Source organism: Drosophila bipectinata, chromosome 3R, assembly GCF_030179905.1.
Source record: "Drosophila bipectinata strain 14024-0381.07 chromosome 3R, DbipHiC1v2, whole genome shotgun sequence".
NCBI classification, from domain to species: Eukaryota; Metazoa; Arthropoda; class Insecta; order Diptera; family Drosophilidae; genus Drosophila; species Drosophila bipectinata.
The window spans coordinates 14807291-14826579 of record NC_091739.1 but is presented as its reverse complement, the minus strand read 5'-3'; the positions used below and the strand labels follow the sequence as shown (position 1 = coordinate 14826579).

General features: G+C 45.6%; 1 protein-coding gene across 4 annotated transcripts; it reads left to right on the top strand.

Moving 5' to 3' along the window:
* The first annotated feature begins 157 nt into the window (after window positions 1-157).
* LOC108129508 (diacylglycerol kinase theta) lies at window positions 158-17384 on the top strand. 4 transcript variants are annotated; one of them, XM_070280888.1, is made up of 18 exons: window positions 158-239; window positions 3211-4068; window positions 9218-9297; window positions 9371-9473; window positions 9645-9751; window positions 9816-9900; window positions 9966-10166; window positions 10906-12240; window positions 12758-13042; window positions 13109-13538; window positions 13596-13917; window positions 13982-14211; window positions 14272-14420; window positions 14502-14783; window positions 15428-15713; window positions 15769-15925; window positions 15990-16097; window positions 16985-17384. In XM_070280888.1, the coding sequence occupies exons 2-18, from the start codon at window positions 3957-3959 to the stop codon at window positions 17252-17254; spliced, it is 4542 nt and encodes a 1513-aa protein (XP_070136989.1). In that variant the 5' UTR covers window positions 158-239; window positions 3211-3956; the 3' UTR covers window positions 17255-17384. The 4 variants fall into 4 exon arrangements, with proteins under 4 accessions (XP_070136989.1, XP_017102989.2, XP_017102993.2 ...); XM_017247500.3 differs by having other exon boundaries at window positions 10717-12240; XM_017247504.3 differs by lacking the exon at window positions 10906-12240 and having other exon boundaries at window positions 161-239.
* Window positions 17385-19289: the final 1905 nt, after the last annotated feature.

Genomic DNA, 19289 nt, shown 5'->3' with positions numbered 1-19289 from the left:
CTATTATCTTTTACAGGAAATGTTCGACTTTTGAAAGACATTCTTCTCCCCAAAAGATACTATTACCGGAAATTGAAAAAAACTGTATCTGAAGTTCGATATCGATATCTGACGGATACAAATTCGTCAGTTTTTTTTTTTTGGGATACAGATATCGATACTATTTTGGGGCAGAGCGCCCCATCAACTCAAGCGGAGCACAAGCACACACAGCAGCTAGCAGCTAGGTGTGCTCTTCCGTACGTAACGGTTACAATTACGGGACACTGCCATTTTCACAGGGCACCACATCCAAGCACAGGAAAATTTTCACACACACACCAAACACACTCGCAGCGAAAGGTGTGCACGGTGTATTCGGTGTTCGGTTGAAAAATGGAAAACCTGAAAAACTTTAAGAAACTTGTGCGGTGAAAATTTTCCATCTGCAAATGTCCCTCCTCCTCCCCCACCAGCTCGAAAAGCGAGTGAACCACCGAGTGAAAAGTCTGAAGTGTGGGGAAAGGCCATCGAAGGCAAAAAAAGAAAATGTGTGGAAAATTGCAAAGCGAAATCAAGTGAAAATCTCGGCAAAGGCAGCGGCAGCACCAGTGCTCGTGAAAATTAAGTGTGCAAAATTTTGCAGCTTCAAAAAAATATATGGTACATAAAATTCCTGTGTCCCTGTGTGCGTCTCCCTCTCGCTTTCTCTCTCTCTCGCTCCCACGAGCGACGAGCTTGTGGCTGTGTGTGTGCGCGTGAAAATTACGTTGTCATATGTGCCTGTCCCGTGGCCAAGTGCTGAAAATTTCCAGGCTCCGGATGAGCCATCAACTTTAGCATAATTATGGCCTCTTTTGAGTGATTAGCAATGAAAAAGCCAAAGACAAGGCCACACAAGATGCACGATTGTATGAGTGTGATGGTGTTTGTGCATGTCAGTGGGTGTTAGTGTGTGTGTGTGTGTGTGTGTGGCAAGGAATCAAGCCGCGCCAGCAAGAAAAAAATTCTCTATCTATTGCGATTTGCTCATGCGGCCCGAAAAGAGCGAAGCGCGCAGCATTTGCAGAGGGGGTCGAACACCAGGAGCGATGGGGGCTAAGGAGGCGGCAATGTGGGAGTGGGTCTCGGCACTGGGAATGGGATTTAGATTGGAAGAGGAGGGGGTGGCTCGTATGGGCGCCACCATGGCCCCAGTGGGTGCGAAGTACCGTACCGTTGCTGTGTCTACAGTTCTGGAGTGTGTGTATACACACACACTCACTCACACAGTCTCCCAGCTCTACAAAAATATTCCCCCATAAGTGCTCGGCACTTGTATTTTCTTCTCGCCTCTGGGCCCCCCATTAGCATCCATAATTTCCATTTTCGTTTCCATTTCCATTTTATTCTTTCGTTCTGGCCAATTTGCCAAAACAATAATTCCCCTCCGATTGGAAAAGTAAAGCCGCAAACTTTTCAACACCTCCACCCCCCCACCGCCCTTTCTGGCCTGGCCAGGCATTTGTTGCAAAAAATGTAGCTCGTTGTGATTTATCCTTAAACTTGGCCACTTTTCGTTCAACCGCTACGCCGTGGTGGAGTTGGATCCTAGGTGCGGTGTAGTAGGGACGTGATTGTGGTGAGATGACGAGTGCGCATGTCGCACGCCTGGTCTTGGTGGCCAGGACTTGGACACACAGGACACCACGGGCTAGGGACGTGGTATAGGGACATTCCACGTCGTCAGGCTGGCTCCTCACACAGTTGCGGTACGAAAAAATAGTTCTATCCAAGTCCAAGTTCAAATACTTGCCAAGGGGTTTCACCTTAAACTGGTTTCGCCAAATCCTATTAAGTTCAAAGTCATTATCGCAAAGTTTGCATTTGCTTAGTGAAGTGGAGGGTCCTTCTCCTAGGAATCATTATGTTCTTTGATTGTTAGTAGTGGGTTATTGGAAAGCAGGGCGGAAAAGGTATATCCAAAGCTAGATTGTAGAACTAAAGTAGCTTCCGGTAGGCACTCCAAATAGTCTTCAGAAAAATCTCTGTTTTCAATGAATAATCATATGTAATCCTTTTTTTTTAAACTTTCTTCTTAAATTCAAATTCCACAAAAGTTTAGCTATTAATTTTCGTATACACACACCAAGGATTTGTGTGTCCTTTATGGACATCAAGCAGAAAACTTCAAGTGTCGTTACCTTTGTTTCCGTCTATTATTAGGACCTCTATGATATAATATTTGACTGGATTGTCCTTGGCCATCGCCATCTCATTCACGGTGGATATGTGGGGTGTTAATTGGCTCATCACAGAACATGTTGCATACTTGAGGGCGTCGCGACTATGGAAATTAATGGAATTCTGAATTAAAAAAAAAAAAAAGGAAAATTCCCACTGCAGTTCATGGTTTTTTTACTCCCTTTCTCTTACCTGTCTGGCTTTCTCTTTCTGTTTTCCCTCCTCTCCAGCGATACACGCTGTTGATATCATATTTTTTGCCACTTCTATTATTATATTGATGTCTACTACTTTTTTATGGTGCTCCAAAAATACTGGGAACTTTTTTAGCCAACTCACCACGCATGACGCGCGCTTTCTCTCTCCTACTCGCTTTCCCAGCGAAACACACACACACACACACTCTCGCTCTCTCTTTCCATCGTGTGGATTTTATTATCGGGAAACGTTTTCGCTTTTTTTTTGAATTTGCTGTTTTTTGGGGGGTGCGGCGCTTACGTATCCAACGAAAAGTGGGAGGTGGCGTGCAAAGCGAGGCGCCGAGAGAAGTAGAGAGCAAAGTTAAAGAAAAACATGCTTCGAACTGGTGCTGTTAAATATTTAATATATTTTTTAAAAATGTTCTAAATGATGTATCATTATTTTCAAGTTAAATAAAATTTCAAGCTCTGCATCCAGCATGTTGCAGTGTGCGCAGTTGCATCAGGACTCTCGCTAGTGATGGTGGGCGAAGGCGCGAACCAGAAACGCTTTCAAATAACCGAAAGCCACCAAAAGTGTTAATATTCGAAAAAATATCATAAAATACTATAAAAAAAAGCTGGCTGCCGTTTGTTTGAGAATTTTCCGAGTGAAGTGAAGACCTCCCGCCGAGTAAAGTGTGCCTACGTGTGTGCCTGTGAAAAATGTTATATACAAAATACAGAAAATAAACGTATAAATATGAAACAAATAATTAAAAATAAAAAGTCTGTGAAATGAAAAGTAATCAATAATTTTTTTTCTTAGTGCAGCGCCTAAAAATTGTAAATATTTAACCGAAAACAGCAACAAACTCACCACCAAAGAAAGTTAAATAAAAACGTTGAAACAAAGCAAAGATGAATAAAGCCAAACAAATATGATACATAGCCAATATGTATATAGAAACCTGTAACTAATATTCAATTCAAACTAAATGATAACCAAACGAGGAACTACTGTCTCTGAACGAACCGATCCCGGCAAGCAAATGTCCGGATAAGGGAGCCGCCACCTGACCAATGGATGAAAATGCAGCCGTCGTCGTCGCCACTTTTGCCGTCGTCGTCGTACTCCGTTTCCATTTCGCATCAGCAGCAGCAGCAGCAGGAAAAGCAGTCGGGAAAGCCACACCACCAGAAGAAGCTAAAGCAGGAGAAGCAGCAGCAGAAGCAGGAGCTATCCAAGCTGACCGGAATCAAAGTTTCGTCCTGCCACGGCCACGCCACTCGCACGTCCTCGATCGGTACGGCAGCGCTGCCTCAGGCGTCGGCGTCGACGTCAGCCGCACCGGCAGCAGCGGCCTAAGTTGCCAACTTGCCGTCAGATTCCCACTTCGAAATAGCCCAAGAAAGCCGATATTGCAACAGTAACTGCAACCTTAACTACAAAAGCAACAAAAAAAGCAAACCAGATAGCTGAGAAACAAAGGAGGAGAGACAGTGGGATAGAGCGGAAACGGAAGCAAGCCAGGGAGAGCGAGAGCGAGCGGGCAGCGGACACAGGCAAACAAAATGGCGGATGGTGGGCATTCATTCGTAAAGAAGACGTTTCATAAGCCAACATACTGTCACCACTGCTCGGATCTGCTCTGGGGCCTCATCCAGCAGGGATATATCTGCGAGGGTGAGTACTTAAAAGCCTTTTTTTATTTGTGAGCTTAATTATTTGAGCTAGGATCTACATATATGCATTTTCCAACACTAAGTCTCTTGTCGAAATTTTTGTTTTTTCCAACATTGGGCATGGGTGCTTCATGTAACAAAAATAAGTTGTAATTAATGAGCACTAAACTTAGGCGAGAAAAAGCAACACGCAAATCATCGAATATCTTTAACGACCGGGGCTGTGGCAGTTGTAAAAATACATTTCGTCTAGTTTTGAAAATACTTTTCAATTTTTAAATTGCCATAAACTTGGAATGGAAATGCGGCCGCTGATGATGCGGATGGTGAGGTTGTAAAAACAGAGACTTGCACAGACATTACAAAAACAAGGATAAATATAGAGAAATATACTTAAAAAATAATAGTTTTGTTTAAATAAATCTAGCTAAATTCTAAAAAAAAAGTTAAGAAAAGTAAGGATTGTTAAAGACTCTACTCATTTCCAATGAAAAATTCCTAATTCCTAAAGCAAACTTCACTTATTTTTGTACAGTGCTCTTTTAATGGCTGTCTCAACCTCATACCACATGACCAATGGGTCATCCATAGATTGTATAGATTCTGACAGGCAGGGGCAGCATTCACATACGGTATAGTACTGAGTGTAGTATTGAATTGGGGCAGCATCATGTGTATATATCGGGCTATTTGTGGCCGAGAAGTGTGCGCGTTTGAACTTTTCCAAATTGTGCGGCAGAACGCCAACGACGTCATCGACAGCTCCGATTTGCTCAGTGTGGCATATATCCGTATGTACATGCCATTGCCATGGAAATCTATAAACCAGAGCACATCACTGGCGCAGCAAAATGTAAGAAAATCCGTGTCCAGAAGCAAATCGAATTGAATCGGATCGAAAAGGAATAGAATTAGAATTTTTGACTCTCCCAATGGGAAGCGTGTTAGGCGCCTCGGATCGTGATGTATTTCCTTGGCGCCCCTCCCTCCTGTAGCCTCTGGCATGGTTGTTTATTTTTGCAATTTTGTTCATGGGATTTGCGGATCGTGTTGTTGCTATTATTATAATTATAGCGAATTGCGCTTGCCATTTTATGTTTATAGTTTTGCCGCAAGTGCCCGCCCCTCGGCCACTTCGCATTTATTCTCAGACTCGCAGATTTCCAGCTGAACCGCCATTAGCATCATTGGCACTATTAACACATTTTAGAGGCAGTATGTCTACCAGAACTGAGTGGGCTGGGAGTACGAAAGGTGCATAGATCTTTCATACGAAATAATAAAATATCATCATATAAAATGTATTGCTTTGAAAATCTTTCTAAACCCCAAAAATCCATGCATTTCAAAAACCTATAGATGTGGTTCCGAGTATTCCCAGCGATCCATGTCTCGTTCCTCTGATCGTCTTTATGGCCAATTCGAAAGATATTTAAAATTGTATTCTGAATGAAACAGAAAATTCTGTCTAAAGGCACTCATTCGCATTGCACCAATGAACTTTATGGCTTTTTTCGTCTGCTGACCAGACCAGATGATTTCGACTTGTTTTCGTTTTGCTCGCATTTGACATTTTCAGTGCATTTGGCGCTCTGTTAATTGCTGGCAAAACATCCGATATTTATATTAAGTATGCATATAGACACAGTATATAGCAAATTATTCTGTGCAGGCGAGGCATGTGTACGAAATGTGTTGCATACCCTCGAGGGCGTCGCTCTTTGGACGCTCATCACGCATACGCCGCGTTGGCCGAACCAGAAAATGGAGCAACCAGAGGCGTTGCTAAAGAGTACTCGCCAAAGAGACGTCATAATTGAGTTGAATATTTAATTGGACCCTAGTTGGATTGGTAGCTGCAGTTCGAGCTCCCTGGCACATGTACTTGCCCACAACCAGAACCAGAAACGGAAGCCGAATCTAAAACCGAACCGAGCTATGCTGGCTCTCCCACTCTCGAAAGTAGGTCAAATGCGAAATGCACTCTCACACATAGACAAACATGCAAACGCTACCACCCACGACCACCCCACCCCACGCCCACAGGCCGCAGGCGAGTTTTCAATTGGTTTTCCAAGGGAGGCGGAGGCAGAGGTGGGGGCAGCTTGCAATTGCAGCAGCAACAAGAATCAAGAGCAGCAGGTGCGCACCTAAATCAAATTGGATGCATGACCTGTTGGCAAGGGGGGAGCAAGGTTAAGGGGTACTGCAAGCCGGCAGCTATGCCCATGAACTACCTCCTCAATCCCCAACCCCACGACAACACCCCACCGATCCGAATCAGAATCCGAGTGTGGTGCCCCTGCCGATAGCAGCGAAGGGCTAAAAGTGCGTCATCAATGGCCGCCATGGAACATGACGATGCCGCCAGCGGAACCGAAAACCGAATGGGGTTTAACGCATAGGGGCTTGGGGTGGGGTTCGGTGTTGAGGTTGGGGTTTGAGGTTGCTTTTGGGGTTGGGGTGGAGATCTGATGGTTGGGGGACTTGCCTTGTTAAATGCCTCGTTTTCGATGCCATTCATTCATAACCAAAGTGAGCGGAGAACAACGGGAGCATCAACAAAGGAAAACTTTTCAAAGCGATAAAATAACACACTTTAGAACGATTTTTACCTGGGAAACAATGGAAATACTAATATATTTATAGAGCAAACTTTTTGCTGTTATAGCTTACAGGAAAATTGTATTCCCTTTAATAATTTAATTCAATTTCGTTTCCTGTTTTATTGTTTTTTAGCCAAACAAGGGATCTATAGATTAAAAATATAAAAGGTATTTTAAAACTGATATTCTTAGTCGTTATTAAGTCGGGTTAAACCTAAAAGAAAGTATATCTATGGATGAAAGGAGAAAAATGGAAAGAAAGGTGGAAAGAGAGGACACTGCTGAAGTTGCAAGTCAATCGATTCAATCGAAAAATTTCCCAAATAATAAGGCATCCTTTGTTTAATTTTTGGTATTCTTTTTTTTTAATTGAATATACAATTATATTTATGTAGATTTTAAATAAAGACGTTGTTGGCGAAATATGGGAAAATTCTTTTACAAAAATTAGAGAAAATCTAGCTAGCTTAAATGAATAATAAATGAATAATAATTTACATAAATGAAAAGAGCATTCATAGATTCTATTCTTTCTTATTCGATTCGATGATTTAATCCTTATTGGACATGTGCCACACAACTGTGTTTATCTGTATGCTTATTTATTATTAAGCCTCTCCAGCTATTTTTAATTCAAGGCACTTCGCTTGCTGCTGCTTCTTCGTGGTTAACTGTATATGCTGGTGCTTCACCTCAATTGAATTGTATAACTCTCCTTGGGCAAATATCAATTTTAATTGTGCTTCCTCTTCACGCACTACGCATGTCAACTTGTGCGTATTCAATTGTCCCTAACCCCCCACTTGCTTTTGCTTCCTTTTCGTCCTTCCCCTTTCTATATTCATGTGTGTGTGTGTTCGTTTGAATTTGGCTTTGTGCTTCTTCTACTCCATCACTCGCTCACTTGCTCGCGCTTTTGTTATTCTTGCTTTTATTGCTTTAGCCAAGGAAAGGAAAACGAGCAAAAGCGAAGAAAAAGTAAAAGTGTGTTGAGTTTTCAAATGAAATTTCCCCCTACAAGCTCACGCATACACACACACACACGCACACACACTAAGCGACGGATGGCCAAAAGAAACTCATTTCAAAAATTTCCCCATGCGTTGGCGTCGCTGCTTATCTACGTCTAAAGAGAAAGAGAAAAGAGAACCGCAAACGGTGAAAGGAGAAAGCGAAATGGCAGAGAGAGAGAGAGCGAGCGAGAGAGGGCACACACTGAATTTTTTGGTATACATAATGCAGGCATGCAACAAACTGAAAAAGTACATAACAAATACAGATCTTAGCCGCTGACCCACAGGGCGTATACTTGCTCAGCTGTTGCTTCTGCAGCCACCCTCCTTTTTTTCCACCGCACGTGCACCAAAACAACAACAACAACAACAGCAACGCTAATATAAATGGCTATAGTTAGAGCGAGACAACCGCCAGTTATGATTGGCCTTTCAACTTCAATGGAAAAGCGAGCGTCACGTTCGTCCTCCGTCTGCTTCTTATTCTTGGTTCGCCTCCTTCTGGTTGCACTGCTTGATGGTGGTCTTCTGTTTTATTTATAAAACGACCCAAAAAATATACCCATCCATACAACAAAAATCTAAAGCACATTCACGAGTTCATTCATGACGTCAGCGTTGCGCCTCAGGTCAGCGGCCTAGTTTTCTGCTCCTGCTTCCTCTTCTTGCCTTGCACACACACACCAACACACACACACATGCGAACAAAGAGATAATTATGCATTTTACATACGGACACGCGCATTTGAATAGAATTTTTTACGCCAGGCTAAAAATAGAACTATGATATCTATGTTGAGGTGCTGCACAAAAAAACAAACATACAGACATAAGTACTATAAATACACAGTCGTGTTGCAGAGAAAGTGCTGCACTTATGCCTCGCATCTGGGTTTGGCTTTTCGGGCAGGTGGACATTGTTTTTGGGGGAAAAGTGGCAGCTTCCAGTGTTGCTAAGCAATCGCCTTGGGGGCTGGCCACCCACCGCACCCACCGCCCATTCTCTTTGTTGGCCACTCAGCTCGTTGCATGCCCCCACCATCTCTGTGTGTCTCTGTGTGCCCTGCGGGGAACTTCAATGAATGCGCCGTCGTCCATGAACTCGGCAACTATGAAACTATGAATGGCATGCAGGCTGCCAATGACGCGGTGACTTTGCGGTTGCCCAAGGAGAGGGCCATTTAACGTACAGTGGTGTCGTGGGACTCAGAGACTACTTAACGAGTCTCTTGCAAAATACTAAATACATAACAAATACTAGATTAATATACTGCATTATAATAACTACGTACTACGGTGCGTATACGTAATATTTTATTTGCTATGGATAACACTACGATTTAAGCAATTTAAAAGGCAATATTATTTTAGAGTCCTTAAAAAATGTATAAAAAACAATTGACAGCTCCCATTGAGCTATATCTCACACACGTATTGGCACAACTGCCTGTTCCATTTAGATAAGCTTTTAAATAACTTCTGAACTTTTGCCGACATGTCCTATAACCACATCTCTCTCCACCGCTTGCAGTTTGCAACTTTATCATCCACGAACGATGTGTCAGCAGCGTGGTAACGCCCTGTTCCGGCATCGCTCCATGCATTATAAAGGTATGTAACCAGAGGACTCTGACACACCCTCGCTTGGGGAATGAATATAACTGTCATGTGTCATTCCGTACAGAATCCCGTTGCCCATTGTTGGTCCGAGCCAACTCATCACAAGAGAAAATTCTGCACAGTTTGCCGTAAGCGATTGGATGAAACGCCAGCGGTGCATTGTTTAGGTAAGTGACAGTGTGAGTGAGTGCCCCACCCTGTGTCCCATAGCCGTCAGGATTCGTGTCAGTCACAACGATCCTTTGTTTGAATAAGGGAGAGCATAATTGTGAAAACTATCCACAAAATGTAACTCTTACCATCAGTCTTTAATATATATTTCATTTCGAATTCCACAGTCTGCGAATATTTCGCGCATATTGAGTGCCAAGATTTTGCCGTGCCCGATTGCACCGAGAATGCCACATATGTGCCCGGCAAGGAGTTGCTTAATGTGAAGCACCAGGTGAGTTGGAGTTGGTCTATCATAGTAGTGCCACAAGATCACTTATATATCCATTCCTATATAGCACCACTGGCGAGAGGGCAATCTTCCATCAACGTCCAAATGCGCCTACTGCAAGAAAACCTGTTGGTCCTCGGAATGTCTCACTGGTAAGGATCATTGGCTTAAATCTCATCTGAAAGGATACTAACTATGGATGTGACTTGTCCTTTAGGCTATCGCTGCGAGTGGTGTGGCATGACGACCCATGCCGGATGTCGCGTGTACCTGCCAACCGAATGTAATTTTGGTATTCTACAACCTATCTACTTACCTCCGCACTCAGTCTCGATCCCGCGCACCGAGGTGCCCATCGAGGCCATCATCGGCGTCCAGGTCAAGTCGAAGACGACGCTCGTGCGTGACTACTCGTGTCGTAAGTACCTTGCTAGTACTTCCCGGATCTCCCACTTATTATCCCGATCCAATCGATTAATAAAGCAAATATCCTAATGAGCCGAGCTATCTTCTGTTGGACAGGAGCCAAGTATAGATGGTTCTTCTCCTCAGGGGTAGCCGGTGCAGTTCACCCTCTATATAGCGATATACCGTTACTCACCCATACCCCAAAAAGTTGCTCTTGATGTTGTGTTGTGTGCACACACATTCCAATTCGAAAAAAAATATTAAAAAAACAAAACTCCAATGATCAGCCAATCTCACATCGCTCCAGCTCATCCAGCTCATTCAGATCATGGCAGACAACTACTTCTCACACCATACCCATCCTTTGAAATCGATGAGGTTTCCACACGATTTTCCTTTTACATTTTTTCCCTCAACTCTTTTGATTTTTGATTTATTTTTTGTGTTTATTCGTTCTTTTCTTTTCTTTTCTTTTCTCTCTTTTTTGCGTTTATATGCGTGAATTTCCATTTTCGGTTCGATTATGTCTATGTGTGTGTGTAATGGGCCCGGCCCGGCAGCCAGTCCGGATTTGAGTGCCGGATCCGGAGTGCCAGCTGGTGGGGCGCTGGACCTGAAGGAGCTGCTCGAGCTCCACAGGCAGCGACGCGAGCAATCGAAACAACATTTTCTCCTTTCCACGCCGCCCACGCCCACCTCTTGCGGCTCCATCTCGCTCTGCCACTCGCCCACTCCCTCCTCGCTGACAGTCGGCGAGACGAGCAACGATGCGGAGCAGGACCCGGACCAGGAGCAGGACCAGCAGGAAGGAGAGGAGCCGGAGGAGGAGATCACGGAGCACGACAGTGCCCTGCAGCTGACCACCTCCACATCGAATGTGATGTTGGGCGCCCTGCCAAAGTCCCCATCTGCCAACTCCTCGCTGCACTTGCTTTACACGAGCATCTTCCGGAAACTGGGCCAGGGGAAGCGGCGACGTAAGAGGGGCTCCGACGGGGGAGGCATCTCGCCCAGCGAAGACGAGGACGACGTGGATGGCGGAGTCTGTGATATAAGCGGTGGCGATCTCAGCGACGACTACGACCACTGCGATGTGGCGTTGCGGCGGCGTTCGTTGCGCTCCCGGCAGCCGCGGGATGTCAGCGAAACGGACTACCACGGCGATGCCGAGGCGGACGCAGAGGGCGAGGGAGAGACTGCGCCGCGGGAGAGCTGCTACGAGACCTCGGACACGGGCGGCGAGCTGACCAACACCGACGACCTCGACAGCAGCATGAATCTGATCAGCAACCTTAGCTATAATAGTAGTAATAACAGCCACGCCTCCAATGCCCCTGGAGGCGGGGCGCCACCACATCCCCTTGCCACCACCACTGCCCCGGGAAAGTCCGGACTCGCCTTGAGCGTCCAGGGAGGACGCCAGCAACCCAAGACTGGGGCTCTGGGCCACGCCAAGCCCAAGCCCAAGCCCATGAGCCACATGCACAAGGCCCAGGGCAAAGGGGGCTCTCTCAGCTCCCCCCTCTCGAATTCCAACTCCAGCGACTGCTCCTCCGCCTCACCATCCGTGCCAGCCACTCTGCTGCAACTCTCGCCGGTGGGCAGGAGCAAATCGTTCCAGGAATCGGCCGGCATGACGGCAATCTCCCGTTACAAGAAGTACGGACGTGGACTTTTCCAGCGGCGCCGCTCGAAGAGATCGCCCAAGAACGCCTCGACGGCGCCGGGCGGCAAAAGCAACTACAGCCTGGACCGGCTGTCGCAGAATATCGAGATCACCATCCAGGACGAGGATGGCAACTACCAGCCGTACGACGACAACTATCACATGTTGGCGCGCCGCCTGGACGCCACGGATGTGGACGACGATGTCGGCTTCGACGATCTCTATCTGGACGACCGGCCGATCGGCGGAGCCAGCGACGACCTGGCCGCCTTTGCCGGGGACATCAGCGACGGGGGGGCCAGCAGCCGGTCGCGGGCCAGTGACGCCAGCGATGGCCATGTCCTGGGCCGGCTGCTCCGCCATGTGCGGCAGGGTCTCTCCGTTGGCTGGCGCAAGCCGCGCTACCAGAAGCGCAGAGGTGATTAGCCAACCGTTCCTCTCTCTTATTTTTTCCTTTTAGACTCTTTTGTCCTTTTTGTCCTGCTAACAGATAAAAATTAGAATTAAGAACAAATTGGGGGAATCGATTTCGGTTTCATGGTCCTTATTTTGCGCTAACAACTTTGTTTTTGGTTTCGGTTTCTGTTCCGTTTTCTGGTTTTTCGTTTGAGCCAATCAAGCCAAGCCAAGCCAACCACCCACCCACCCACTAATCGCTAACCATCGAACCACTAATCATCCACCAGGCACCATTCCGCACCCCACATTGCAAATCACTTATCATTAACCCACCACACCCGCATGCCCAGCAATCGAAAAAGTACCAGCACCCTCTTAGGGTCAAAGGTTCAAAGCTTTGCTTCAAAACCCCAAATGAATTGGATAACTTTTTCGAGTGCCTCCAAGTGTCTAACTGCTTCTGCTGCTAATAAAAGATTTCGTGTTGCACCCTTCTTGAGATCAAATACTGAATGAATCTCTTGTGATTCCAACAGCACGGAGCATATCCGAGGAGTTCAGCAGCGGCGACACACCGCGCTTCAAGGACGAGGAATCGGCCAGCAAAACCGAGTCGGGTCATGGGCCGAGTAGCGGAGGTGGTGGCACAAGCGGAGGCACCGGTGGTGGGTCTGGGGGAGCAGGTGGCTCGTCCGCTGCTGGGGGATCAGCTGGAGGTGGCTCCACTGGCCACTACAGACCCGATTCCGCCGGCCACAAGTCGGACAAGTCGGAGAAGGATCGCGAAAAGAAGGAAAAAGAGCGCGAGGAAAAGGATATAGGTAAGAGTGGCTGAAATATATTTCTCCTTCTTAATCCTTAAACTGGATATCTATGAATATTCACAGAGATGATCAAGGTCTTTGATGGCAACAACTCATTCCGACGCCAGCAGTACCGAGTGATCATCGTACAACGCACATACACGCTGGAGCAGCTGTTGACCACCGCCCTGCGGGCATTCCACATCACCCGCGACCCGCAGGCCTTCTATCTGACCGACTTGTACGCCCCCGCCGGCATGGAGGACGCTCCCCTACTGGACCCCACGCCCGTGCTCAATCTGACGCACCTGGAGGGCAAAAGACCGGCTATGTACCTGCGGTTCCACGATCGCGATCGTGGCCATGTCCGCGTCTATCCCGGCAAGCTGCAGTGCTCGATGCTGGAGGATCCCTATGTCAGTGTTCCTGTAGATAATAGCACAGTTATTAAGGATTTGATACGCGATGCCCTGGACAAGTTTGGGCTGCAGGATAACCAGATACAGGACTACAGGTGAGATTCCCAAAGAGTTGAGCACTTATGGCTTTGACTAAAAAATTGGTCTTTAAGGTGTTCGGAGGTACTACTCGATCGTGGTGTCACTGAGCGCATCCTGTCGTGGAATGAGCGACCCTGGGATATTATGAAGCAGTTGGGCAAGGACTCGATTCGCCAAATGGAGCTGATGCGCTTCTACATGCAGCACAAGCAGGATCCGCACGGCCCCAACATCGCGCTATTCGTGGGTAATCTACCCACAGGTCTCTCGCAGCGCAACTACGAGCAGATCCTCAACAAGTATGTGACCGACGAGAACAAGTTCACCAGCATTGGACCCATCTACTACGAGTACGGTTCGGTGGTGCTCACCTTCGAAGACTCCCAAAAGGCGGTAGGTTTTCTTTATCTTGGAAACCCCTTTGAGATCCTTGCCAATCCTGGAGCTTATCTTGCAGGTTCGCGCCTTTTACAATCTTCGCGAGACGATCATCGAGGACAAGAAACTGCTGGTCCTGCTCCTGCCGAACATCGAGCCCAGCATGGTGCCCTCCGATGTCCGGCCACTGCTGGTCTTTGTCAACGTCAAGTCCGGCGGCTGCCAGGGCCTGGAGCTCATCTCCAGCTTCAGAAAGCTATTGAACCCGTATCAAGTCTTCGATCTGGACAACGGTGGTCCTCTACCAGGGTAAGCTACTTGTGCGGCTTTTCTATAACTTTGACTTGACCCTTCTTCTTTTGGTTTTAGTTTGTACGTGTTCCGGCAGATAACCAACTATAAGATCCTGGTTTGTGGAGGCGATGGAACCATCGGATGGGTGCTGCAATGCCTCGACAATGTGGGGCAGGACTCTGAGTGCTCGAGTCCACCTTGCGCCATAGTTCCTTTGGGAACAGGTATGTATCCTGTCTTCATTATTAAGGATATAAACTCTTGTGAAGATATAGAATACTAAACATATCCGACTCCTTCTTTAGGTAACGACTTGGCTCGCGTTTTGTGCTGGGGCTCCGGCTATACCGGCGGCGAGGATCCCCTGAATCTGCTGCGCGATGTTATCGAGGCCGAGGAGATTCGCCTGGACCGCTGGACGGTTGTCTTCCATCCGGAGGACAAGCCCGAGGAGCCGGCCATGAAGGCGCCCTCGCAAACAACCGGTAAGAAGAAGAAGGCACACCAAGCACACCTATCGCAATCGCAATCGCAACAAACCAATCAGCATCATCAATTACCGGCTCTGACATCGAGTGATATATCAGGTCATTTGGTGTTTTCAAAACTTCGTTCGTGTGTTCTTTCTCTACGTTACCCTACGTTATAATCGTAAACCCAGTGTCCAGTGTGTCTAACCCCCCGGTCCTCCAGAGATCCACTTCCAGTCCTCAGACCTTCCATGTTGTAATTAAACTCCGTGCTTTTGGCCATAAAAAAAAAACCACCCAATCCGGCTGTAAAAATTCGCTGGTCTTTCACCAAATCCCAAGCAAAATTAAACGATTAAGAAAGAGATCTTTTATTTGGCCTGAAACCTATAACTGGGAATCTAAACAGTTCTCAGTTATACGTGTTTTTTCAGGCCATTTAAAATCGATCCACAATAGAAACCCACTACTCCCACATAGATAATCCCAATCATAGTTTGGTATCTGATGAAAAATGCTGTTTAGTTTCGATGTGTATAGAAACCATTCGAGGGCACCTGCATGCCAAATCAGGTAAAGTATCATCCCACAAAGTCCAGGCTCTCAGAGACGACTCCGAAATGTCGGGTAAACCTTAGCTCATTATAGTATATGTCCAACTCGATGTTGTCATTTGTTGTTTGGTGTCAATAATGTGTGTCGACTCCAAGGGAGACCAAAACTTAACAGAGACTTACGTTTGCCTCGGTGTCCCTGTCCAGGTGGAGCCCAAAACGAGGACAACTCGCAGATCTTCGTGATGAACAACTACTTTGGCATCGGCATCGATGCGGATCTCTGTCTGGACTTCCACAATGCCCGCGAGGAGAATCCGAACCAGTTCAACTCCCGGCTGCGCAACAAGGGATACTATGTGAAGATGGGGCTGCGCAAGATCGTCGGCCGCAAGGCGGTTAAGGATCTGCACAAGGAGCTCCGCCTGGAGGTCGATGGCAAGATTGTGGATCTGCCCCCTGTCGATGGCATTATTATCTTGAATATTCTAAGGTGAGTTTCCCTTCTCATATATATTGCCAAACAAAGACTCAACCTCTTTTGGCAGCTGGGGCAGCGGAGCTAATCCCTGGGGTCCTGACAAGGATGACCACTTCACCACGCCCAACCACTACGATGGCATGCTGGAGGTGGTGGGCGTTACTGGTGTTGTCCACTTGGGTCAAATTCAATCCGGAATCCGTACGGCCATGCGCATAGCTCAGGTAAGGAAGAAGATGGGCCTTTTCTCATCATTTTTATACATTTATGATTTTTTATCCTATGTAGGGTGGTCATATTAAGATACACCTGAACACCGACATGCCCGTTCAGGTGGATGGTGAGCCTTGGATCCAGAGTCCTGGAGATGTGGTCGTTCTGAAATCGGCCCTCAAGGTAAGTGATCCTGTTCGGATTTTGCCATCGCCGTTGCCTTTGCCTTGCATGAGTCCTTTTATGTTTATTTTCCAAGGCATGCCTGCTTCTTTAATTACGAGCTATTTCTGCTTTAATTCTAAATAGTTAACATTCAAACTTTAAAACATACTAATTCAGCTCATACAAGCGCACCTTTTGTTTCAAACTTTTTGTTTTTCAATTTAAAATTCCAAAAAAAAAAACTATTATTAATTACACTTAATTTTGTTAAAAAAAAAAAGAGAAAATACTTGACAGTTTGAATAAAGTTCTAAGCCGTGTTCTTGGGAGCTACTACCACATATGTTTATAAGGACACGACACTAGGAATGCGTATGATTTGTTTGTTTAGTGTAATATTTTGACAAACAAAAAAACAGAATGGCGATCGGTTGGTTAAAAAATGGCGATTCTAAATTAATTCAGATAATTTAAAGAGAATCCTAAATGAAATTAAAGGGACTAATTGCCACCGATTACCATCCAGTGCGTGTGTGTTGGATATGCGAGTTATGTATGTTAAGTTTGTAATTTGTCCTTTGGTATAACTCCCGCCCGATATGTCGTAATTAATAGAGCACACACCAACCCGGAAAACCCCCAGGGCACTAGCCGCTAACCTCCTAACCCTAACCATGTAAAATATCCACCCAGTCCAGCCACGTATTTTTGTGCATTTTTTGTTTGTTGATTGTGGAGATGGCAGCTAAAAACCAAAATCAAAGTAATTCAAAAACATTATGTAATCAGAAAATAAAAAAAACCATAAACTTTGTAGTGTTCTCTCTGTTTAATGTGTGTGAGTGTGCGTGCGAGTGTATGTTTTTGTCGGATTTGACAATGTGTGTGTTTTATGCTACATCCAGGCCACCATGCTGAAGAAAACGAAGAGTAAGCGCCGCCTCACCGAGCCGCATATCTCGCCGGCGGTCTTGAGTCTGTCGGTGGTGCAACAGCAACAGCAAAGCTCCCCGCAGTCCCAATCGCAGTCGCAGTCCCAGCAGCAACTGCAACAGCTGCAACAGCAGCAACAACAACAGCAGCAGCAGCAGCAACAGTCGCAGCAACAGCAGCTGGCCGAGAATGGGGAGAAGGAGTCATCCTTGGCGCTGCCCTCTGGTTTTGGCAGCACCTAGAGCTTGGCCTTTGGCCTACGATATTGGTTCTCCTGTTTATTCCCCTAAAAAAAAAAAACTAAAAAAAAATTTAAAAAAAAACCAGATAGAAAATAACAGAGTAACTCCACTAAAACCAAAAAAAATATAACCAATAACCGATAACAGATAAGAATAGCCGCGAAGAATCAGGGATGAGGCATCCAGAAATTGGCAAAAGCCAAGCTACAAACAGAGATCCTTCTTCCAAAGCCTAGAAAGCCAAATAGCAAAAATAGTAATGTGAAAAAATTAAAAGTTGAAAAATAGATGTAAATAAAAGTTGGTGCTGTCAAGCTCTAAATACGTACTTAGAACCACCCACAGCGAGAACACAACCAAAACCACCAACCAGAAACCACCCACTGCACAAGAAGAACTGTGACCACCGCTATTGATCTTGAACTAGCTAACTAAATCCACCACACCCATACACTGAAACACGCCACACCCACACACCAATACACCACAGCAAGCCGAGCGCCTAGAAGATGTCTACAATTTTCGTTTTTACTTTGGATTCTTCTAGTTTCTTTGATTTTGATTGGAAAGAGCGCAAATGCAATGCCATAATTCTTCGAATTTAATTATTTGTTTTCTTAATTTTCTTAACCAATGCAATGCTTTCGTAAACCATCATGCAGTATCGAAATATGTATAACCGAAAAACCATTTAGTTAATTGAGTTCCGTTGCATTTTGCCTGATTTGTCAGCCAGTTTTTTGCGAATCTAGCTTTTGAACTACAACTCTAATCTAAGGCAATCGAAATTAATTTCCTTTACATTAACTCTCTCTGTTCTTTACTCTCTCTTTTTTCTCCTTCCTAACGAAATATATATAAATACACAAAAAACTAACACGAAACCCTTACGAACCGATCCAAACATATCCGATCTTGACTCTATGATAAATGAATATTTTTACTCATTAATGCACCGGATGCTTGATTTCCGTTTTGAAATTTTAAACTATCTCCCAACCTATATCTCCTTCTGCAAAAACAAACCAACAAAAATTATAAACATATTGAATTGAAAATTACCCGATTCAGGCCACCATGTTGAAAAAGAACAAGCTGAAAATGAAACGTCGGAACACGGAACCCACCATGATGGTGGCCGGCTCGGCCGCCCCGCCATTATCCCTGGCCCTGCCGCCCAGTGTCGGTGAGGTGGGCGTGGCCGGCGAGGGCGCCGAGGCAGGCGATGGCGGGACAAACAATACGGATTTCTGAATATGGTACAGCGAGCGTCTGATTTAACGTGCTAATTCCAGCGCAGAACCAACTGCAGCACCGCCCCCACAGACACCACCCACCCACGACAAACCCACCACCCGATCCCCCACCCAAACCACCCAGAAGCCGGAGCAATAGCAGAACCAGAACCCGAACCAGAGCCAGAAGCAGGAGCAGCCAGTAACCATCTCAGCAGTCCACACTCACATACTCTATACTGTATAGTCCGCAGGCAACTCAAATCAAAAGCTGTAATCAAAATTACTTCTTACTTCTATATACATCTATATACATATTATATGTATAGAGTCCAGTCCATATTAGCCAAATTATAGTAGCTCAGCCGCCTTTTCCATGTCTCTGAAATAAGTACGTTAAACTCAAACTGCTCGAACCAACTGTCTGCCCCTCTATTAGTCCCCCAAAGAAACGAAGAAAAGAACCGGAAATGGATGTTCTCGGGGTGGCAGAAACTATACTAACTTTAAATATATAAAACAATAGATGGTAAAAAACGGTAATCCAAAGAATAGAGGAGGGAGGGATTTTATTGAAAATTATAAGAACCATTTAACTCAGCAATAGTCTGGCCCAAAAGTTGTATCAAATTCAAGTTCACAATTATGTTCCTTCAGCAGAAACCGATTAGTGATACCGTTAAACAGAGAGAAGCGCAAGCAGATTAGCAAAAGAAACAGGGAGAACCCAAAGAAACAAAACAAAAAGTACAAAATTGTTAAAAATTGTTTGTTATAACTAAATGAATGAAATCGGAGAT